Source organism: Cebus imitator, unplaced genomic scaffold (genome assembly GCF_001604975.1).
Source record: "Cebus imitator isolate Cc_AM_T3 unplaced genomic scaffold, Cebus_imitator-1.0 Scaffold31, whole genome shotgun sequence".
NCBI lineage: Eukaryota > Metazoa > Chordata > Mammalia > Primates > Cebidae > Cebus > Cebus imitator.
The window spans coordinates 4,869,405-4,893,731 of record NW_016107346.1 but is presented as its reverse complement, the minus strand read 5'-3'; the positions used below and the strand labels follow the sequence as shown (position 1 = coordinate 4,893,731).

The 24,327-nt window shown below is 38.2% G+C and overlaps 2 protein-coding genes across 2 annotated transcripts in view; both read right to left on the bottom strand.

Annotated features, from left to right (window-relative positions):
- Window positions 1-1,608: 1,608 nt before the first annotated feature.
- TMX4 (thioredoxin related transmembrane protein 4) overlaps window positions 1,609-24,327 on the bottom strand; it is a 43,890-nt gene continuing 21,171 nt past the window's right edge. The window contains exons 4-8 of the mRNA XM_017523970.1: window positions 23,397-23,525; window positions 20,168-20,213; window positions 12,096-12,197; window positions 8,603-8,666; window positions 1,609-6,840 (exon numbers count right to left, since the gene is read on the bottom strand). Coding sequence (XP_017379459.1) covers window positions 6,470-6,840; window positions 8,603-8,666; window positions 12,096-12,197; window positions 20,168-20,213; window positions 23,397-23,525 — 712 coding nt within the window. The 3' untranslated portion in view covers window positions 1,609-6,469. The remainder of the gene's footprint in view (window positions 6,841-8,602; window positions 8,667-12,095; window positions 12,198-20,167; window positions 20,214-23,396; window positions 23,526-24,327) is intronic.
- LOC108300968 (60S ribosomal protein L36-like) lies at window positions 7,438-8,596 on the bottom strand. Its single transcript, XM_037736901.1, has one exon. The coding sequence runs from the start codon at window positions 7,983-7,985 to the stop codon at window positions 7,668-7,670; it is 318 nt and encodes a 105-aa protein (XP_037592829.1). The 5' UTR covers window positions 7,986-8,596; the 3' UTR covers window positions 7,438-7,667.

Below are 24,327 nucleotides of genomic sequence, written 5' to 3'. Positions count from 1 at the left end.
AAAAAAAAAAAAAAAGAAAAAGAAACTGTGCCTCCATCACTCCCTCATAAAAAAAAAAAGAGGACAAGAATCTACCATGATGACTTAGTAGACATTCTCTTACAGATAAAAGCTATCCTCTATTTTCACACATGCTGCTTAAAGGTTGTGTATACCCAAGGGGTCCCATACCATCTTAGCCTCCACAGCTCCTAAGGTTGCCCTGCTGGTCACACATACTATCTACACCCTCAGCCTAGGTCAGGTTCCTTTTTATAAACTCATGTAGCATTCGTTAACTTTTCCACTTGTAACTCTTTACCTGCTAATATTCACCTTCCCAAGTAAAATACAAACTCCATGAAATCACAATTCTTGGTTTGAAAACTCTGGTATCTTGAAGGCCCACAATGGTAAAGTCCAGCAGGAAGACACCCAGCACTGGGGCCGCATGTACTCTGTCCTCTCTTGCCATGTGTGCATTCATACCATTTCCCAGGAGCTTACTCTATAAAAGGTCCTGAGCTTACAAAGGTGGGTAAGAAAAAGTCACTGTGGCAAGAGATCGCTGCCTCTTAAAGTTCCCTTTTTTCTTAAGTACACAGCAAGATTACACATCCTAGTCTTCCTTTCAGTTAGGTATGACCCTGTGACTGTCCTCTCACAGGAAATGTGAACATAAGTGACACATGTGTTGCAGCCTTGCTCAAACCTCTCAGCAACGTTCCTCTATCTCTTACTCCTTCTGACTAATGGGGATGAAAATGATCACAGCCACTTTAGCAGTCAGGAAAGCCTCCCTTGACCTTGAGGCCAGAAAAACCACAGAAAAACCTGCATGGAGCACAGCCACTATTGTCTGGGATGCCTGCCCTGGACTATGCGAATCAGCGATATAATTTGGGGGTCTGTTAGCACAGCCTGGACTATCATAATACAGTTATCAATCTCAAGAAGCCCAAATGTTCTAAGAAAGAATTCCTATTATTGTGAAATACGTTTCAATGAGCATTAAAGGCTACAGCAAAGCAGGGGGTTAAATTCATAATTCAGTGTTTTTGGCTTGAAAGCTGCAAGTTTTGCTACAGGTAAGGATGAATAACCAAAGTCATCAAGGCAGACACAGCATGACAGACCTCTCTCTGTATAGGCAAATAAGCATTCTGAGCCACTATCTCTGAGGGAGGACCTTGCTGGCATGCAAGTTTAGTAACTGTCTTCTTACTACACCACACTCCCCCAACCATCTTCCAAAGGACAAAAATCAAATCTCCATTGTTTCAGTCTCTGAGGGTGTTCCAAGGACCCACCTTACCTCCTTGATGCTTTTCCACTAAAGTGGTGGGGAGTGTTAGGTGTAGAAGGGAGTTTTCTGAAAGCCCCAAAGACAAGGTCAATCCAGTGTCTTGGAGGAGGAGTAGCATCCCGTACCATCTGGCTATCCCGAGACCTCAGGATAGAGGGAGACCCCAGAGGTTTCTAAAGGCAACACACTGGAGAGGCCTTGGATCTTTGGATCCAGCCTTGGTTTTGTGTACTTTCCAGAGCAACTAAAGGGCACAGAGCCTGAGTTTCACCAAGTCAGGAAGGTAGAAAGAGAAAGAATGAATGAAGAGACTAGATGGAGGATGGACACAACGGAAATTTTTTTTAACAAATTAATATTTTTTGCTGCATAGGCAAATGGCTTTTATGAAAATACTTGTATGAAAAGCAGTACACCATTTGTTTTTACTTATCATGATCATTAGGTTTTGATGCAAATGGGAATTTACAATAAAATGAAACAAATAGGATCAAGAATTATGTACAATACTGTGATCAAGTGATTTGTGATTCAGGCAATGTACTACTTGAAACACATATCTGGATTTCTCATCCCAAGTGCTGCAGATACTACTTGGGGAAGCAAAGAATACAGAAAGAAGCATAATTAAGTTCATTAGGCTAAGACTAATACAAAGAATATACATAACAAATTTATGATGCATTGCATTATAAGCAATGTTTTTAGTATAAAAGTTGCATTTCCACAAAGAAGCTGTCTAATAACAAATATGAACAAACTACTTCAGAAATGCATCAAAGTTTTATGAGTCACACATATACAGTGTCACAGTCTACGTAAAGCTTCACTGAGAATAAGCCATCTGAAGGCCATGTCCCGGGCTGAAGTGATCAAAAGCCTTTCAACTGAAGCTCTTCCTTCCAGAAAAGCTGTTCGAAAAGTTGCCCCATCAGATCACCAAGCTTGGTGACTTCACATTTGGCTTTTGAAGACAAGCTAAAATCTCCCCCAGAGAATCAAAACGTAGGACTAAGGTAAAGAGATATTACATATGGAAGAAATTTTCTGTTGGCATATGAGATTAACATGAATACTTTCGATAATGTTGGTACGTTTGACAAGATGGGCCAACCACACATTTATAATACTGACAGAAATAATACTGCCAACACCAAGATGAAGGACACAGCCTATCAATAGGAGCAAGAGCACTAGCCTCCCTCTTCTTTCTCTCACTTCATACCAAAGATTTTATGCTGAAATCTCATGTTTACCTTATGTTTTCTAAGTTCTTTAAAATTTATTTTTCTCTGGACTCTTTAATGTTTCCATCCTGAAAAACAACATACCAGCTCTACTACTGATGCACTTGCTAATAAAAAGTCACATGGTAAGTATTTGCCTTAAAAATGACTTTTATCATCTACCTCAAAGGTACTTTTACAGGAGGCAGGCTCTGTAAACTTACATATTTCCAAATCATATCAGAATATCACAGTTGTCAATAAGGAATTTTGGCCATAAAAAGTAAACTTTTGGCTTTTTCCAATATCAAAAGCTAACCCCGCCGAAGCTTATCTATTTTCTACGACAGTGGTTATTTTGAAAGTATGAAGAGGGCTGTGGTTAACAGGCAGGGATTCTATGCACAAGATGAGCTTGTAAGCATGTGCTCATGCAGTGCAAGGCCCTGTGAACCCAACAGGCCCTGTCCCTCATCCCATCCAATAGCTATACTTCAAAGGGAAAGAAAGATGTGGATTGCCTGTACGTTGCTTTAATGAGATCTCTGAGCAAGCTACGCTGGTTTAGCAGATCTAGCAAGAGATAAATCATAAGAGAAACCAACATAAAGGTAATCAGAAGTTTCACACTTTCCTTCTAATCAATGAAAAGGTACCCTGCTCCAACCCCCCAAACATGAAGCAATGCACATTCCCATTCCAAAACCAGTTACCTTCACTGAATTCACCTAATTTTAATTTACATAAAATACCATTCTGTGACTAAATAACTGATATTGCAATAGAGGGAAGCATGATTTTAATTTTTTTTAGATTTTAAAAATCAAAATCATGTTTCCATATACTCAAGTTCTGGATCAAATATATTATCTATAAAAAAAAATCCACAATGTCTTATTGAATTGTTCATATAATTTTAAGTTTAAATTATTTTAGGTTAACTTTTCTCCTTTAGTTTATATTAAGTATTCAAAACAAACCTAAAGTCTTAAGTGGAAAGACATTAGTTATGTACTTATCAGGACATCTGGTAAAAAATCCATCTTTGCCATGATGTTAAAAAAGGGAAAATCAGGAAAAATCGTTCCCACAGATAAATATTTAAAGTTTTAAAGGGTTCTTTTCTCCAAGATTTTTTTTTCCTCACCCTTCAGTTTTTTTAAAAGTATTCCTGAGAAAGAAAATACATTTTCTGCCAGGCACAGTGGCTCATACCTGTAATACAAACATTTTGAGAGGCCAAGGCAGGTGGATAACCTGAGGTCAGGAGTTCAAGACTAGCCTGACCAACATAGCAAAACCCCATCTCTACTAAAAGTACACAAATTAGCCAGGCATGGTGGCACACGCCTGTAATTCCAGCTACTTTGGAGGCTGAGGCAGGAGAACGGCTTGAACTAGGGAGGCGGAGATTGCAGCGAGCTGAGATTGTGCCGTTGCAGCCTGGGCGACAAGAGAGAAAATCCATCTCAAAAAAAAAAAATTGTCTTATTATATAATTAGATATAGATCAAATATCCCTTATCCAAAATGTGTGGGACCAGAAGTGTTTCAAATTTTTCTGGATTTGGGGATTTCTGTATGTATGAGAGATATCTTGGGAATAAGACCCACATCTAAACACAAAATCCATTTATGTTTTACATAGACTTTATACAACATAGCTTGAAGGTAATTTTATACAATATTTTTAATAATCTTGTGCATGGAACAAAGTTTTGATTGCACTGTGACCTGTCAAATGAGGTCAGGTTTAAAATTGTCCACTTCTGACATAATGTTGGAACTCAAAAAGTTTAAGATTTTGGAGCATTTGGAGTTTTGGATTGGTGGATGAGGAATGTTCAACCTGTACTATTTGAGGTCTGGTTGGAAATTGGCTTTATATTTATAAAAGCCAGGGTAGACCGTATTTCTGCCTTCCCTCCCCTCTAGTCAAGTCCTCCACTAAAAAAAAAGAATATTTCAGTTTGAGTGGGAGGCATTACATAGAAAAGCCGAACTATAAAACCATTCTTATTCCATAATACCTGTGAACCTGGGTAGACTGTTCTTTGAAAACTCTGTTTCAGCTGATTTTAAGCGAAAGAAATCCAGTGACAGGAGGACAGGCAGGCCCAGCTCTGCTCTTATCCAGAAAAGCTTCCTGGTATCAGGGAGATGGAACTGCCACCATCAGAACCATGGCACTTTGGGTGAAGATGTGTCAGCCACCAAAGGGGCAGGAAATGGGCAGTGACTAAGGAGGCAGAAAATGGGCAGGACATGGCAAGTTTCTCCCAGCCCATCAGCTGGGTGATGGCCTCAATCTTGAAGCTGCACCACTGTCTGAAAAGCACAATTACTGGTGACTCTTAAACTTTACCATACTAGGGAAGGAGACTGTCAAGTAATTGAATTGGAAAGATGAAAAATAATCATCTCTAAAAATTGATGCTGTCAGAAGAATAACCTCCTTTGTGCAAGTCTTGCAACAGCTTCATTCAGCCACAGGAGGGCAGAGAGTTTCAGAACCTCCCCCACCAGTGAGCCCTGTGCTCGCAGTTAATACAAGGAAAGGGTTATCTAAACAGCCGGATAGAAATATACCACATGTTCCTTTTTAAATACAACAGAAACTTTTAGAGTTTCATAAACCTGTACTCATTATGCTATCTGGATCCAAGGGGCATAGAATCAACTTTAGGCATCGTTCATATGCTTGGAACCTAATTTCATGAATTTATTCCAACACAAAAATCAGGTAAGAGAAAAATAAATGGATAGATTTTTTTAAAAGAAATTAGGCTCCCTGGGTATTTATAGGAGATTGAGTATTGAGAGATTTACAAAGATATAATTCTTTGGAAGATTACAGAAGATGGAAACAAAATCAAATCTTTCATTTTCAGATACTGAAGTTCATTAATTCTTCCACCAAAAGCACAACACTGGAGGAAAACCAGAAGTGGCTTTTTAGTTATTATTAAAGTAGTTCAAGACCCAGGGAACCCCTTGAGATGAAAACAAAACAAAACAGTATTCAACTTTTCTTCACAAGACCACCTTGTACTGTCAAGACTTAAAGGACTTCTGGTTTGAAAAAGAATATTGTTAAGGAAACTTAAAAAAATAAAAACACTATATTTTGGCCAAACAATTTTTTTTAATCTGTCTTGTAAAATCCTTACTTCCTTTTGAACCTCTGATGGCTACAACATTTCATTTGAGATGTTTGGTGGTCATGACTTCATGGGTTATGGTTACTGATTACCTAAACCCATAGGTCAAAATAAGCAACACAGTTCATGTAAATCTGGCTGCTATTGGAGTCCTCTAACCAAGAGATAATTGTGAAGAGTGTGGAGAGCCTGAACCCCCATGGTGGAAAAGTTGGAAAAATTAAAGGTAAGAAATAAAACATGACACAGGAGAGTCAGAGGGCTGTGATGGCTTCTGAGCTCCTTTCTGTACCCAAGGCCTCCTCAATTGCTATCCGTAAAACAGTGTTCATGCACTGTGATGCCTGATGTTTCTTGCAATTTGACAAAAATAAATCATTTACACAAGAAAAGGAAGTAAGGTTTCTATGCTACACTTTGAGGATGCTCAGGATCCAAGGCTCCTGCTTTGCTTTTATTTCTCTCAGCCTGCAGCCTTGTCTGTAGAAGGTGCTATTTAGGGCTGGGAGTGGCCTCCTCTGGTCAAGACTTTCTCGCCACCAAGTAAATGAAATTGTTCCCATCCCAGCCCCCAAACAGATCCCAACACTACATTTGTTTTTCTATATCCTGATTGTCACACCTCACTCTCCTTAGTATAAGTGAGGCTTACTGCCATGAGACCAAATGAATAGAGAGCATCTTTTAAGAGAGAAGCTTGCTCATTCAGGAGAAATTAAGGATTTGGTTCAAACTGCAGGCCAGAGGGAAGCTGACATATTGTTTTGGTCTGTATTCTTGAAAACACATCATTAAATCTACAGTCCCTTGTCAGCATGCTGACTTTTACGTTGCCTCAAGGAGTCTTCCACCGTCTCTGTGTCAGCTGGGCAGGGCTGCTCAGAGATGGCTTCTTCAGCCTCCTCAGGCTCTAGTTCCTCCTGGGTTGCACTGTCCTCTCCTGGGGGCCCCTGGTCATTGGCCTCACTTCTGTCTTCATCCACACCAGCAGCCAGGTTGTCCTCCTCCTCTTCTTCCTCGGCTTCATCCTCATCGTCAAGGTCTTCTTTCTCTTCGTCATCATCTACAAGGCTGTCTTTGTTTCCTTCTTCATTTGAATCATCTTTGTCCTCCTCTGCATCCTGCAACTGTTCAGCCCTATGAGCCTCCTCTGACCTCCGATTCTGCTCTGTGGAGGGAAGAAAGAGGAATATCCTCTGAATATACAATTGTAATTTAATAATCAAATGAGTATGTATAGCTGTGAAATAAAAACAGAGGGAAAGTGATAGTTTTTTTCTGTCTTGAAGTTATGGTCACACAGGATAGATTCTCTGGTTGACATCCTAGTCATATTTAGGGCTTCTCCATCTGTCTCTGGAGATTTCATGGACCATAATGACTTCTGCAGGGCATGTGGGCAGCAAGAGCAAAGTTTCCTTTACGCTCTGTATTTTGTGTCTTGTAGAAGGCTCAGTGACCCTATTGGTCATGGTGATTGGTTCAGAAATGTGACAAGCTGAGCCACTCAAAGGACTAACAAGAAGTTCTGGACCAGACTCAAGAGGGAAAGTCTCTCCTTCTTCAGGGATTTTTAAACAGAGAAAATGAGCACAGACTGTCAACAACTCTTATGAATAAGCCACACAGAAAGAAAAACCTAACATCACTTGGGCCGTGCTTGAAGCTAGAACATCCCTGGGCTTTTCAGTTATGTGAGCTAATAAATTTTGATTTTTTTCCCTAAACTGGTTGATATTGGATTTCTATTATTATTATTTTTTAATCATTGTGGCATAGGAACTATTTAATCATTAAAGTCATTTCCAGTATGGGGCCTCCTTGCCTGCTGTCCCAGGAAGGGTGGGTGGGTGGCTCTGCCAGGGCTTTGATTCGTGGCATGGCTTAGTCGGCACCAAACAGATGCTTGAAAAACCCCACCCCCACCCCGGGACAGCAGCGGAGCCAGGGCTTGGGTGGAGCTGTTTATTTCAGGGAGAGGGCAGGGGAGGGGGCTCAGTCTTTTTTGGCAGCGGCTTTTCTCATGGCAGCCAGTGCATTGCTCAGCTCCTCCCGCTTCCTCTTGGTGCGGATGTGTGTCCCCACCCTTTTCTTGATGAACTTGAGGGCCCATTTGTCCTTGGAAACCTTCAGTAACTCCATGGCGTGCCAGTCGTACGGGGCAAAGCCACACACCTCCCGGATCATGTCCTGCATGCACTTGGTGTATTTGGTCAGACGCCCGCGGCGGCGGCTGTGCCTGGGCTTGCTCACGTTCTTGGTTTCCTTGTGGCCCTTGTTGAGGCCCATGGCCATGGGATAGCGAAGAGCCATGGCTGCTACTCTCCAATGGCGATTGTGGCGGAAAGGCCGACGCCGCAAGGAACTATTTTCTAATTATCAATTAAAGTCTCAAAGCCTCAAGAACTTCAAGAACTAAAAAGAAACATGAGCTTATTTAAACTCCTACATAAAATTCAACAATTACAAACTCTCGTGAACATCTTTATGCAGTCTTAAAAATAGTCTGGAATAAAGACATGCAAATCCAGGGCCACCTGGCCCCGGAAGCAGTGTGGAGCAGCGCAAGGATTTGAGGAGACTGCTTTTAAAGGACTTAGGAAAGTTACTGGCAGAGAGGAGACTCAATATATATTGAATTCCCCTTCTTCACATCTAGTTGCAGTTAAAGGAAAACATGACACTGATTAATGAAGAGCACACAATTAAAAAGAAAAAGCATTTACCAAAATGAAGTATTTCCTAATTTAAGAGAAGGAGAAAAATAATTTTTGTTCAAATCTACCTAGGAAACATATTTTATGAAATTTGGTAGTGATGATTTGGCAACCTAGCAAATAAGAGAGAAAACCCACTATGTATATGAGCACAAAAGAGCACAACACAGAATTCCAAAATCACTCTATGTCACTGAAGCGAATTGTACTTACCAGAATGCTCAGATAAATGCCTTGGAAATGGCACATAGAAACATTCTGATATTACCACCAAGACCTGGAGGGGAAAAAGTGATTTTACAGTGAAGAGATAGGACATTTATTACCAAAGGGACTCAAAATTAGGCCTTGCTTCTATAATCAGATATTCTTAGACTATTAATTAGCAGCTAGTCAAAAGTCTTCACAAGAGACAAGGATATAATTAAGAATTTCCTAGTTTTCAAATGTGACATAATACAGGAAAATACTAATTTAGAACAGTGGTCACAAAGTCAAAAGTCTACAGAGAACCCACTATAAATAGATGAACCAAGCAGCCATAAGAAGATAGACACTATGAACCAAGTCTTTTAAACACATATTCTGGACAACCAAACCACTCTGTATATAGGCTGCCCCTCACCAGTGGGTAACCCCTGACTGAGTGGAAGAACATTTCACAAATGTTACAACCAGCTGTGGATGGGGAAGGATTGAAGATGACTTGAAAGGAGGAGGCATTTAATGCCCTGGGCAGTCAGGAGAGAACAGCAGCACAACCTGGCTGCTCTAAACTAAACTAAGTTGGATCTCCAAGGGGGATCTTGGATCCAGAGAAAGCCCTGAATGATAAACTGAGGAGACCCAGGAGGTGGGGCAATGAGATGCAGGAAGGCTTGGTGGGTTGGGGAACAATAAACTCTAAGGCTTTAAATCAATTTGAACAACAAAGAGAAAAAGCATTCCATCTGAAATGATTCAGGTTTGAAAACCTTACATTTTAAAGTGATAGTTATAATGTTTACTGGCTATTCTAGAACATAATTTTTTTTCTGACTTCTCTTTTTTTTATTTATAATTGACATAAAGTAACTATATATACTGACGGGATACAATGTGATGTTTGAATGGATGTATATATAGCATAATGATCAAATCAGGGTAATTACCATATCCCTCACCTTAATTTATTCTATTCTTCTATTCTGGAAAATGGTATAACCAACAATTTCATCTCAGGTGGTTAGTCTATCTAACTTACTCATTTAATTTTGACTGAGCTGGTGAAGTTATTAAAAAAAAAAAAAAAAAAGAACAAGAAAAATATTTAGATCGTAGCGTCCCAACAGGCACATCATCCCTTAAGGAGTCTGGGCCATTCAGAGCCAGCCTCAGGCAGCTTTGTCCCTCAGTACCATCCCTTTACACTGGCATGCTACATAAATATTCTCTGTGTGGCTAAGATATGTAAACAATTGAGAAACAATTCTCTATCATCCTAGAAGTTAACAAAAATGTCATTCTGGAATAGATGATTTAAAATGGGATAAGAATGCAGATGTTTCAAATTATATAACTCTCACAAAAAGAGGCTGAAAAGTACGTAAGAAATTAAAGGTTACTAAAGGCAAACATTCCAGCTGTTGTGTGTTTACACTTTACAGTTATAGAAAAGGCATTCTATTTGTGTGTGTATGTATGTATTGTTTTTATTTTTATTTGTTTATGTTTTTGGGAGACAGGGTCTACCTCTGTCACCGAGGCTGGAGTACAGTGGCAAGATCATAGCTCACTGCAGCCTTGAACTCCTGGGCTCGAGTGATCCTCCCACCTCAGCCTCCTGAGTAGCTGGGATTACAGGCGTGTGCCACTATGCCAGGTTAATTTCCGTATTTTTTCTAGAGACAGGGTTTTACCATGTTACCCAGGCTGGTCTCAAACTCCTAGGCTCAAATGATTCATCTGCCTCGGGTTCCCACAGTGCCAGGATTACAGGCCTCACCCACTGTGCACAACCTAAAATAGGCACTTTGAACACAGATACGTGTTTATTTTTTGGAAACTTATTAACAATAAATGTATGAATCTTTTTAAATTTATGATTCTTATGCTTTGAAATTGTTCTTTTATTAAATAAAGTTATTTTCCCAACTTCTTATTAAGGAAGGATAGTCTATCTCAATCAGTTGAACAGGCTAGAATCAACTCTCTCCTTTCCTCAGGCCAAGGCTTCAATAATCCTTCTGCACTAATTATCTGAATCTAGGCTTCCAAAAGAATCTAAGGCATAGGCAGGCAGGCCCAACGCAATTTCATGAACTTAAAGTCAACATCAAAATAATATTCTAAACCTCTAAGCATTTTCACTAGCCTTCCAACAGGTTCACACACAACCTACATTCCCTATAACTCCATCACTGATTCTCCTGGGACCACATACTGTTCCCCCTACAAGAACCTCACACTATGTAGCCCCAAAATACACTGCTAGAAAAATCTAGCAACTAGACAACAGATGAGAGAAGCACAATGGCATTCTATTTATAACCAGTGTCGATTCTCTTTAGACCCGGGCAATGGGGACATGTTAATTAGCAAAAAGATTAATGCAATAGAACAGAACATACCCAGGACCTAATGAAGGACACATACAGGTATCTAAGTAAGTCTCATTCCCACCCCTGAAGTTAACATCAGGAGCCAAGTCTTAAAGATAAGCCATGATTTGAATTAGGTATGTTCATGGAAAAGTCAAATCAAGCCTCCTTAGCTCCTTGGGGGTGGTTATGACTTACTATAAGTCAATTGTTAACATTTTAAGCTTATTTTTAAAAAGAACTTGCTAAACAGACAAAATTCATTATAAAATATTAGGACAGACTTTAAGATAATCTTACCTTAGAGTCTGTTCTCTTATATAAATTTTTAGTAATCATCAATTATTCCCATTATAGTGTATAGGAACTATGTGATTAGTATACATTATAAAGGTTTTTAAAAACTTTTTGGCTTAATTAGGGTTTAAAATGAAATCAAACTAATCAAGATTAGGTTAGTTAAGAGAAAGAAAAAAATAACAAAGAATATAACATGCTAAACTTTTATAGTTGTCTATACAGTTAGATAAATAAATTTACCATTCAACTCTTGCCTGAAACACTGGGGAGAAAACGCACAGATATATATTAGGTACTGATTTTCATGCCCAAAAAATAATTGTGTTGTTTTAACTACATTATCTTACAAACTCTATCTCGGGAAAACCAGAGTGTATGCATGAATAAGCGGCTGGTCAGGATTAGTTCAGTTGGAGGATAAAAACAAAACAAAAATCTTGCATCTACCCAAAGAACAAATTCAAAACACTGGCCTTACTACTACAGTGTTCTAATTAAGTGGGCCATATGTGAAATAACAGCTGACTCAGTTGTCTTAGAAACTATCAATTCAAGTAGGGTCTCTCTTTTATTTATATTACTGTCTATACTCTAGGCAGTGACTCCAAAATATTCAAGGGATAGGATTGGTGATAAGAATTTAATAATTTTTCAATTATATCTCACATTACCATTGAAAGCAGTCTCAAACAAGCAAATGCTACTTAACTACTTAGATTACACAAAACACTATATTTTATGCGCTTTTTCTTTCTTGGCTGCCTATTAGTTGTACATGAAATCCACTTTGCCTTAAAGACAGAAAAATGTTTGGTATTATCTCTTACCAGACCCATGAAAAGGCCAAAAACCAAGGTGGCTATGACGAAAAAGACGTAAGAACACCAAGCAGGAATTCCAAGTGTCACTGTGAAATAGTTGTGAAGATGCTGTAATCAGAAGGAAAAAAGTAAAGTATTTATTTTTAAGAGAACCAAAAATATTTGAATCTCCTTCTCTAGCTGTTGTTTCTACATCCATAGATTCCCACAGAGGTTTGTCTATCTAAATGATTCTTAGAGAACACATCGATTTTATAATATTGGGAAACTGAGAGTAATAAGGTCATTACTTAAAAAGTTATACTTGTTTGGAGTTCATAATCTGGATAGAATTCTGGTAGGATCATTTTGACAGTCCTTTCTTCTATCATGATGGATGCTTTCGGCCCTCCTCCCCTAATAATTGTATACATCTCAATGTTTACTTATAATAGAACATTCATTAAAAAATTAAACTTTTTCAGCCTTTATTGACTTTTCAGTAAAACTAAATTACTACTTAACAGAATATCAACCTTTTAAAATGTCTCCATACCTCTTTTTCCTAATCAGGCTCTCATTGCTCTATATCTATTCATCCTTTCAAAGTTTAGTAGATTACCAGAAAACGTATAATGTAACAGTAGACAGAAGAAACAGTTTTTTCTGGTTAATTTATTATGAGCAAATTAGATTTCAGCAATCTTTGAATAGAGTGTACATCCCTTTATGCTCACTGTTCCCTAAGATTCTATTTGATGAAAAATACTTTAAAAAGGAGTGAAGGGACATACTCATAGCTAGAAATTACTTACATGCTAAATTATACAGAAATTAACAGAAATGAACTTGCTATTTTAAAGTCAGAGCCTACTTAGATGTAGACTTGCAGAAGCCATGCTTCCTCACAATGATTTAGTCATTTGCTTAAGATCCTGACAGCTTCAAAACTGGCCATTAACTAAAATTCAAGCAATTACTGGACACAGGATGAAATGGCTCCAAATATCACCAGCAAGCAGAGGTAATGACAATGACTTGCCTAGAACCAGTAAGGTTGATGAAAATGAGTCCAAATTTCTATTTTAATTTCATATTTCTCAAATTTGAAATCACTCCCATTGGTTTCTTAGTTTATGTTAATGCAATTAAATAACATATTTTATTCTGGCTTAATTTGGAACGATAAATAAAGAAAAATGCTTATCTAGCATAACCTGAAATATCTCTCTACAATTTCTTATTCAGCAAAAGAGACAGAGCTAAAGACTAAGTAAGTATTTTAAACACTGACACGTGGAATCAAACTGTTCAATCAGTATTTGTTGAATAAGGAAAAGATGCATCAAATACCTGAACCATTCATAGGAAATGCAAACACACTCTCGATTTGTAAAGCTGGCATCTGTCCTCTGTTGATGTCACTGGCCATCAGTGTGTGTTTAGCCAGGACAATTGTTTATTAAGAGTAACTTAGTATTTTACAACTCAACAAGCAAAGGGCGTATTTGAGATATCAAAACATCATTTCATTCAAACTCTTTTCAATGTAAGTTTTACAATTTATTGTACAGTTTCCTACTTTAGAAAATATTATGTATTCAACTTATGCTTTTCTCAGGGACTCAGTACCATCAACAGGATTAAACTCTGAAATATACCAATGAATGAGAAAACGGTAAAAGTCAATCTGCCTTTGTGCCAACCCATGAATGTGTTCTAGAACTTGCTTTATAAGTAGCTGCTGATTTATCTTACTTGTATGGTTAGGACAAATAACGTGCAGTTTTAAGTCCTTCTGTACAGTATCTTATGCCCTGTCTGCAAAATAAATGATAAATGCAACTCTCAGGAAACTTTCTATATTATTTTTTAATTTCATTAAATCATCTGCTTTTGAAGCATTGCATTCTCACTCAAATACTTAGTACTTTCAAGAAATCCGCTTATTTTAATAAGCTGCACTTTAATTTTCTTGTATCAACTTCCTCTTTAAAGGGATTTGAGTTTCTTGGAGAAACTCTGCCATCTTCTGGTCTTTTAGGTCATTATTACTAAAGATTCATTAATCACGTTGTACCTTTACAATTACAGATATAAATCTTTATCTGTTTACTTTGTCTGAGTCTACAATGGCTTTAAAGCCCCTTATGAGTGTTAGGTACCATGTTCTTGAAGTTTTGCTTTATATATGCTTCCAAAGGAATAGCTTATTAAATCAAATCCAATTCAGTTTTAGATTATTGTGTTTCTGTTTATTTTCCAGGCAAAGTGACAGTTTTCACTTAATGGAAAATACTGATCCTTGTTCAATATTATATGTGCTTACCTCAAGGAAATATCCCATGTTGTTCACTGAAAATGCACAAAAATGTAACCTGATGGGCATGATACCTTATACTATTGTACTAGATAAGAAAGTATCTTACTGTGTTCACTGAAAATGCACTAAAATTCTGATGCACGTGATACCTTATATTATCACAGTGCATGATTAAGTTAGAGCTAACTTTTGGCGACATACATATTTGAGTGAGAAGACAAAACAAAACATCATTACAATAGAATAAATGAGAGGAGCATTCTAATCAGTGCTCAGATAGACTTAAGGAACACAGGCAGGCCAAGGCCTCCATGCATCTGAGGGAGAGCCTTCCCTCCTCAGAAAGGCAAAGCACTCCCTCTGGAAGTCTAAACTACTGCAGGTTGAATTAAATCCTGCTCAGTCATCCAGCCCAGTGTTACAGTCTCATTCAAACCTGCAGTGGCCCTTAAGGACAGAAAGCCTTTGGATTTAGAGTTCACCTGTGTCATCGGATATACTCTGAGGAGCTCTGGAACGAGTCCTTTATCTCTTTCAGACACAGATCAGAATCCCCAAAATATCTTCCCTGGAAGGAGACAGCTAGGAAAGACTCTTCAATGGTGGCCAAGGGTTCACTTCTTTCATGCTTTAGCTCGCATCACTTGTAATAAAACATAGCCTGAAGCCTCTCGTAGGATTTTTGAGAAGTACCTTATAGATGTGTACCACTATCTCACTGTAACATTCTACAAAACATTCTAAACATTTTTATATGAAAAAAAAAATTGAGAAGAGGCATGCTATGTAAATCACAGAAGAACGTTTTCAAGTTTTAAAATATGCTTTGTTATTCTCTAGTCTAAATGTTCATGGCTTTTAATTCTGATAATCAGATACTTTAAATAAAGCCGTAAGTCTTCTGTCATGCTGTTCTAATAAAAAGGGAAGGTAGCATCCATCACACAGATTGTCCTCCCAAGGATGTAGCACATCTTATTTTAGCTAAAATTTGCCATATGCCTGCATCCTCTCAAAACAACAGTAACATTTAGGAGAGCGAAGTTACATCCTGTATTACCTCCGTGAACAGCAGAGATTCACCAAATCCAATAAAATAATGCTTTAAATACATTTAAATGCTAAACCTAGTTAGCAAAAGCATACACAGGTTGAGAATCCCTTATCCCAAATGCTTGGGACTGGACATGCTTCAGATTTCCAGTTTTATCAGATTTTTACATTACACTTACCAGTTGAGCATCACAAATCCAAAAACCTGGAAATCAAAATGCTCCAGTGAGCATTTCCTTTAAGTGTCATGTTGGTGCTCAAACAGTTTCAGATTCTGAAGCGTTTTAGATTTTGAATTTTTGGATTTGGGGATGCTCAACCTATATGCTGAGTGACTACCACAGAACCCTATTTTAAGCCTGCTATCAGCATTGGCTAAAAATTTAACAGAAGTATTCCATGTTGCCTATAAAGAGAAGGAAAAGTAAAATAATAAAGACAATGATGATTAATAAACATAACTAACAAAAAGCAATAATCAAGCACATAACTAGGTACCAGATTCTGCACTAAGCACTCAAAGTGTTCTAGGAACAAGTCCATGGCAGGAAAAAAAAAAGATTCAGGGACCTACACACAAGGTGGGAAACAATGATGTGCTTCTGGAAGAGAAGGATAGTGCCTCTCTGCAGCACTGTAGCCAACTGTGAACAGAGGGAAGACAAGACTGGATGGTCTCTCTCCACACATGTGCCACAGACAAAAACCCCAAGGACTTCTAATCCTATTTGATTTGGCAGTGATGCCTCCTGAAGTTCAATCTTCTGCACATTGCTTTCATGATATCCACCTCACTTTGTACCATCCATTACAGTATTGACATTTTTTACTTGTCACTTTAAGTTATATACAAATTTAAAGAAATTTTATATTGCTACTATAATATAAAATCAAAATCAAGTTTGTCCTTTGAAGATGTCAACTTTCTGAGAAACTCCTCTAACTGTCCCATCTCCCAGGCCTCAGTGACTCCATCTGTAAGTGAGGTGGGTGAAATGTCGAGACTATCCATGAGGATAGATACTGTAGCTAATGTGGTAATTACTTCTGTGAGTTTATATAAAAATTAAAATATGCAGGCGAATGCTATCATGACTGAATTGAAAAGACAATTTAAATTTAGCGATGGAAAGAACACTGGAGATCATCTCCTCGTGTCCACATTGTGGTACAAATGACATATGGAGGATCCCTGGGATTCAGGGTAACAGCAGGAAGCTCACAGGAATTGCTTCATAAGATTATTCAAGGGATTTTCTCACCTCAGGGTTTACTCAAGCAAGAACACAGGGGAGGTTGGTATAAAATTAAAAATGTCAAATGCAAACCAAAACACCTCCGAGTTGATAGGAATTCAGCCATGTAAGTGTCTCATCACCAGGGGATCCCAGAATCTTGAGGACCAGCTTTTATATCCAGAATGTCAGGCTGAGCAAGTTGGCTTTACTTCGAAGGCAGAAAGAAACTCAAGCCTCTTAAGGAATCACTAGAGTTCAGTAGGCTCTGATTTTCTATGTAGATCTCTGATCTTCTAGATATTTTCTAGATAATCACTAGTTCAATACGCTCTGATCTTCTAGATATATTGTTTTTATTTTCTCATTACAGAAAAAATAGAAGTTATAGAAAAAAGGCTTTTAAAAATTGTTCATAATTCCAGAAATCTGTTGATTTCTCTCTAGGCATTTTCCTATATAGATACAAAAACTCCAATAAACATCACATGATACTGTTTTATCTTCCCTATATAAATACTTAAATCTAACCAGCTACCCATCCAGGGAAGACTGTTGCTGAGGAAAGACTGATTTCTATCTGTACATGTATCCAGATATTTCAATAGGATAAAGAGACTACGGATAGGCATAAACAATCTTGTCTCACTGGCATTAGCCATTCTACATCTTTCCTTCTTCCACGTTTTTAATCTTTCTCTGAGACTTTACACTATTTTGGTTCCACCTCCCATCCCCACCTCTGTCTCACTATGTACAGTGTTTCTTCTGTTCATTATTAATATATTTGCACTGCAGTTTCATATGATCTAGACGTGAGTTAAAAAACAATTAAGTTTGCCACAATTATACATTCAACATTGATTTGAGGAACTCCAGCTAAAGAAAGAGTCAGCTGAATGAGCTAACTGAGCAGGCAGGGCAGTCAGCTGGGAGGATTGACTGAGTAAGTGGCTCTCTAAGGACAGCAAGGCAAGACCATAACTGGAGGTGGAAGTGGGAACCAGAGACCTGATGGGTAGCCTAAAGGACTGGGTCTCTTTAGGTCAAAGATTATATGCCTTGTAAATAAGAGGGCAAGAGCCAGATTCTAGAAATACAAGTGGCAAGAGGCCTACCTAGAGATTTGATGAAAGGATGGGGACTTATTTCTATTACCAAAGTTGGCAAGAGGCTTGGGGAGACTACATGCTGATATGGAGGGTACTATCAGATTTCACAAATTATTAAGGCAATGTATACACACACACAAGGAGATCAAAATAATCTAATACTGTACCATTTGCGCTCTTTTATGTACAACTCTCTTCCATTCCCCTACACACACACACATACTCTCTCTCTACAATCAGGATAAATGTTTTTGTGATCCCAATAAATATAAATGGATTAAATTCATCAGTTAAAAGAATTATTTATTGCTATCTACTTTTTATAAGATTTACTTAAAACATAATAAAAAAGTTGAAAATGGAAAAATTATTCCATGCAAATGCTTATAAAAAAGATAAAACATGGTATTAATACTAGATAAAACTATTTTACAATTATACAATTGTATAATTGTACAGTTTGCATTCTACATTTTACAATTATAAAATGTAATTACTTGTGTGCCAAATTTTAATTTATTTTATAAAATTATCATTTTTGGTTCCTTTTGGAAATATATTTAGAAAGAAATTATAAATATACATTTATATAACATATATATTCTACTTCTCAAACATTAAGAAGAACATATTCATTAGTTATTCAGACATGGATCAAATTCTATTCTCTAAATGGCTCTCTCTGTCCAGTTTAATGCATCCACACAGAGTACATCTGTGTTGCCCATAGTTGGGCACTGTGTGTACAAAGATAAAACACCCACTCCTGGCCTTGACACACTCTAAGTGTTACACATTGTAATCAACTGCATGACATAATGAAAAATTGTAACTCCTTATTTAAACTCTTGTTTAAGCTCCAAATGACAAGCTATATGAGGTCAGAGTATGTATCTTCCCTGCTACTGTCTTTAAAAGTAAAACTTCTCTTTTACAATCAATGAAGGCCATATCAGCTTCCATCTAAGCTCTTCTTAACCTGTAGAACAAATTCTATTGTTCTGCACTTATCACAGATTTGGTGCTAAAATTTCAGTCAGTGCTGCCTGACAAAGATCTATTACAATTCTTCTGTTGAATTAGATAGTATAATGCTACACAGCTCAGACAGCTAGCAGGCTACATAATTTCATCAATCTTTAACATCAACATATTGCAAAAGGCAGAATCTCTTTTCAGTTCCCAGTTTGCAATTCATAATTCTCAGCCCTTGATTCAAGTTCTCACCAATGTTAAGAAAGCAGCAAAAGGAAACCACATGAAACAAAACTATCTGGAGAGCAGGAAATATTAGTTACTGTTTACTGTGATAAACAAATGCCAAAAAAGTTAAATTTTAACCTGAAAGACTGAAACCAAGTCTTTGCATAGCCTCTTTTGTAAAAAAAATAAACAACCAAAAAACCCCATAGTAGGTATTCTATCTCACAAGGCAGAATATAAATGTAACTGAGAAAGTGGAATAGAAAACGTTTTTCTCAAATGTCTTTCAACATATATGAATGTGTATGAGACACAGAAAAAGAGTCTTCACAAACTCTGAATATTACCTTCCAAACATGGCACCATAACCTACAATCATAGCATAGAAAAGACATATATAGAGAGACTCACTTCTAAGATTTTTTGAAATATTTTGAGCTATATTTAATTCTAGAGCAATTTTGTTAAATCTGGTTGGATTTAGTCCTCCCATACAGAGAGGGAGAATAAAAGGGACATATTCAAGATTATATAATAGTTCAACGATTCAACCTGAAACACAGTTCTAACCCACTGAAATGACTCAGAGAAATTATACAATCACATATAGCAGGGGTCTACTACTTAAAGGCCAGATTGTAAGTATTTCGGGCTTGTGGGCCACAGCTCTCTGTGTCTCTGTCATAACTATTTAACTCTACCACTGTAGCATGAAAGCAGTCACAGACAATAGGTAATGAATAAATGTAGCTGTGTTCCAGTAAGACTTTATTTACAAAACAGGCAGCCTACCCACAGGCTAGAGTTTGCTAACCCCTGACATACAGAACTACTTTCAGGCTTAAATAATCTTTCCTATGTAGGGAGATATGCCAATGTGAATTTAAGATAAAATAAAATCACAAAAGCCCTTTCGCTTGGATTAAAGACTCCATCACTGATCTAAGAAAATAAGACTTTGACACAGTAGTTACAGGTTCCTGTTCAGATTATGCCCTTCTACATAAAGACATTACCACTGGGAACCCCACATGAGAGTAGCTGCATAGCTTAAGAAAAAAAGTGAAATTATAAATTTATTTACAAATATTTATTTTCCTATTGCTTAAAAGCTATATTTTTATTCTTAACAACATCTCTGCAAATATGAATGTGTTATTTAAGATTACTTACCCATATTTTGCCAGAGATGCTGAAAAGACCAGCCATTCCAGACATCCTTAAAAAAATAAAGAGAAGAAACACTGATCACATATACTATTAAGAAAACAAACAAACAAACAAAATGAAAATCAGGTCAGAAGGACTGGTCCTTTCCCCTCCACTTTTTGCTACATATTTTCCCCTCTCCCAGATTTGTATCTGTTCTTATAAAGCTTAGATTCAGTGGCTATCATTTGAATCACTCTGCTGCAAATCTATTCCAGTTCCTTAGCCCTTTCTCCTTTCACTGTATTACCTGGCAAAAATCTCAACCCTGAGCAGCTGAATGTCTCTGGGGAAAAAACATCACATAACCAGCTGATGGTTCTTTCTTCTCATAGTCCCAAACCTAAGTGGACACTAATACTGTCCAGAATTTTCTAGGCTCTAACTAAGATAATACCTCATTTCCTTTTCCTTTTCTTCAAAATTTACACATTTTCCCATCCCCATGTACTCTTGGCTAACAAGCATTCCTCCAAGCTCTCCTCCTATGTCACTGTGAAATCAGAAGCCACCATGTGATCTCTCTTCCTTTCCCATTACCAGATCTGAGCCTGGTGTCCAGCTGCATCCACCTTCTCTTATTAATAATGACAGGGAAAGTCGAACTGTCTTATCACAGTTGGATCCTATCCCTTCTGTCTTATTATGACTTGGCTCTTTCTCTCATTTTCCTCTCCTGCACGAGCAACTTCTCTCTCTCTCCTAGAATAGTCGCATTGGCATATAAACATGCTCTGCTCTCTTCTAATTTTTTTTTAATATATATCCTTTAAGTTCTGATATCCCTGAACCTCATAGGGCCCTCCAGCTTCAAAGACAAATTTCTCCAGGGTACTCTACACATGCTGTTTCTTCTTCTTTACTGTATCTTTAATCCATTCAAATCTGGCTTCCTCCTTCACCACTACAGGAACACTGATTGTCAAAGCCATGATGACCTCACCATGCTTCATTCAGTGTCCATGTCTCAGACTTGACCGCCCTTCTCCTCTTAGTAACATGGGCCACAAGGGACTACGCCCTTCTTCTTGAACACTTGCATTTGGTTTCTGGAAAATGGCAGAGCCTGGTTTTCATGATGCCTCTCTGGTACTCATTTCAGTTTCCTTTTGCTGATTTCTCAACACAGGTTCTTAATTTGGGGGTGGCCCATGACTCACTTCCAAGTACTCTTCTCTTTTTCCTTCTTTTAGGTGTTCCCCTCACTTCATCACTGCCTGCAGGTTTTGTCTTTGTTTTCCTGAATTCTTCTAGGGACCCATCTCCATGCACCTGATATGGTTTGAATCTGTATCCCCACCCAAATCTCATGTTCAACTGTAATCCCTAGAGGTGGAGGTGGGGTCTGGTGGAAAGAGATTGGCTCATGGGGGCAGTTTCTCACAAATAGTTTACCACTATCCACTTGGTGCTGTTCTCTTGATAGTGAGTGAGCTCTCATGAGATTTGGTTGTTTAACAGTGTGTGGCTTGCTCCTACTCTGGCCATGTGATGTATGTGCTTCCCTTTCGCCTTCCACCATGATTGTAAGTTTCCTGAAGCCTCCCCGGAAGCCAGGCAGACATCAGCATCATCCTTCCTGTACAGCCTGCAGAACCATGAGCCAATTAAACATCTTTTCTTTATGAATTACCCAGTCTCAAGTATTCCTTTATAGCAATGCTAGAATGGATGAATACAGCAGCCAGTGTGACAGTTCTTTGAAGTCTGCATCTCAAACTCAAGTTTTACACAGAATCCTTAATTTTCTCTTGCCCAAAGCATTAACTAGTATCAAGATCCATCATGTACTCAAACCAGAAACTTGTAAGCTTTTACTAATGAATCCTTCTCCTTCACCTTGGCCAAGGCTACGTTCAAAGCATATGTTAAATCCACTCAGTCTCTCCATCCCCATATCCCCACTGCCACCACCTGATACAAGCTACCACTCCAAGGCTGGACTTGCTTCATCCCTTCTTGCCCTCGCCAATCTCCTAAGAGTCACCTTCTCCTTGCATGTACCGATAACTTCCAACTTCTTTCCTGTGGCCACAGGCCCTGTGTGATCGGGCTTCAGCCTGCCTCTCTTACTCAGCTCATCCTATGCTTCCTTTTACTGTGCTTGACCCTGGTCACCATTCTGTTCCTTAAGTATACCAAGCTCTTTTCCAAACAGGGGCTTATGCCTATGCCATACCCATTCCTGGGAATATTCTTCCCTCTGCTCTTTACCTAGGTTAGTTCCTGCTAGCCTTCAGATATCACCTAGAGGCCTCCCTTCAGAGAAACGTCTCCTACTCTCTCCACCTAGAAGAGTAGGTCCATAACCCCACAGCTAACCCCCGTCTTTGGAAAATATGTTGTATTTTTTATACACCCTTATCCAGACTATGATTCTCTGTACCTGAGGCGAATGTCTGTCTTGTTCAGTGTCAAATACCTAGCACCTAGAAAGGTATCTGGCTAAATCAGTGTTCAAATGGTTGCAGAATGAAATGCCAGAGGGGAGTTGTTTTTAGAGCAAGCTATGTGTTTCCTTAATATTAATATAGATGCCACAAGCTGATTTATTCCTGAAATATTGCACGATTTGCTCCTTTTTCAGTAGGGAAATTTTTTACATTTGTATATACTAATATAAAATTATCTATATATACGACAATCCATTCAAAATTAAAACCAACTGTGGAAAAAGTTGTTATGGCTTGGCCTAATCTACCTCACCAAGTATTATACAATGTGCCATCAAGGCCAAAAGCTACCCACAGTGGTATTCTGCTAGGCAGCCAAAGACCCCACAGCTTTTGTTTTCCACGTAATATAGAATAGCAATTCCTCCATAAACTATAATTTAAGAAAGAGTTACTCCTCTGTCTCATCAATAACTCAAAAGGAAGAATGATAAACGATGTTCAAACTATATTTTGTAAAGAGAAAAACAGTCATCATGGCTCAATGCCAAAGGTAGAAAAGAGGCTTTCTGTAACCCACCCAAATCTGGCTACTTAATTCCCAGTGTACTAAAAACCAGCTGAAACATATGTGGGTCACAAAACCAGAAATACTGCATGGGCTAAGCATGGCCACGGATAATCTGGGTAATAGGAAGTAAATGTGAAGAAAAACATGGGCTTTCGAGGCCCATAGGCTATTAACTTAAAACCTCCTGTTTCATTAATAACACCTTGTCATTAAAAAATTAACAAGTTACGTTAGAGAAGCCGGGGATTTCCAGCCAGTCAGAGGCTCAACTGATTGCCATTTCTTCTCTAAGATATAATTCTGCAGGTCTTCGAAGATTCCTGGGCCACGATAACGGCGGAATATCCCATCCTTTGCACTATAAATTATGAAAACAAGTAGAAAGCAAATGCATTAAAACAACAGATGTTACAGATAATACAAATTAAAACAGCTATTGGTCATACATCTGAACTCTGCTTGAATTTTAAATGGACTCAACTGAAAAATATACACAGACATAAATCAGAAAGCATTAATAAGATTTATTACAAGTGATAAACCCAAACCTGAAAGTGTTAACATTCGATGTTATCACCATACAATGTGAGTCCTTGGCAGTGTTTAACATGCCAAGCTACTTTTTATTATGTTTGCTACCAATTACTTTAATTTTTCTCTTACAATAGCAAAATAGCCATTGTTACCAAGTTTAAAACATTGCATCCACATTTTCAAATGTATGTCATTCACAGCCCTCCCTTCAAACACCAACAAAAAACCTCATTACCCGCCCCCCAACCTGGTCTCCCTCTCACCTACTTGCCGCAATCAGGGCTCCCAGGGAAGAGTCTAGGCTTGCTGTTTTCTCTTCTTTATGTCTCATGCACTACTTGGGGCAACTGGGGGTTCTGCTCCCAGGACTCCCTTGAAACTGCTCATATTGGGGGTCTCCAATGACCCCTAAGTGCCATATCGATTTCTGTTTCCTTTACCTGTCACTGGCATTGTTCACTCACTGCTGAACACCACTTCCTTCCTCCTTTTGCTTAGCTTTTATGACAGGAGCTCTCTGGACTTCTTCCTGCTGCTCTGAGCATCCTTTCTCCAAATCTTTCACTCACTGTCTTCCTTTGCAGATGTCCTAAAGTTGGCCAATCCCAGGTTTTGTCCTTGACCTG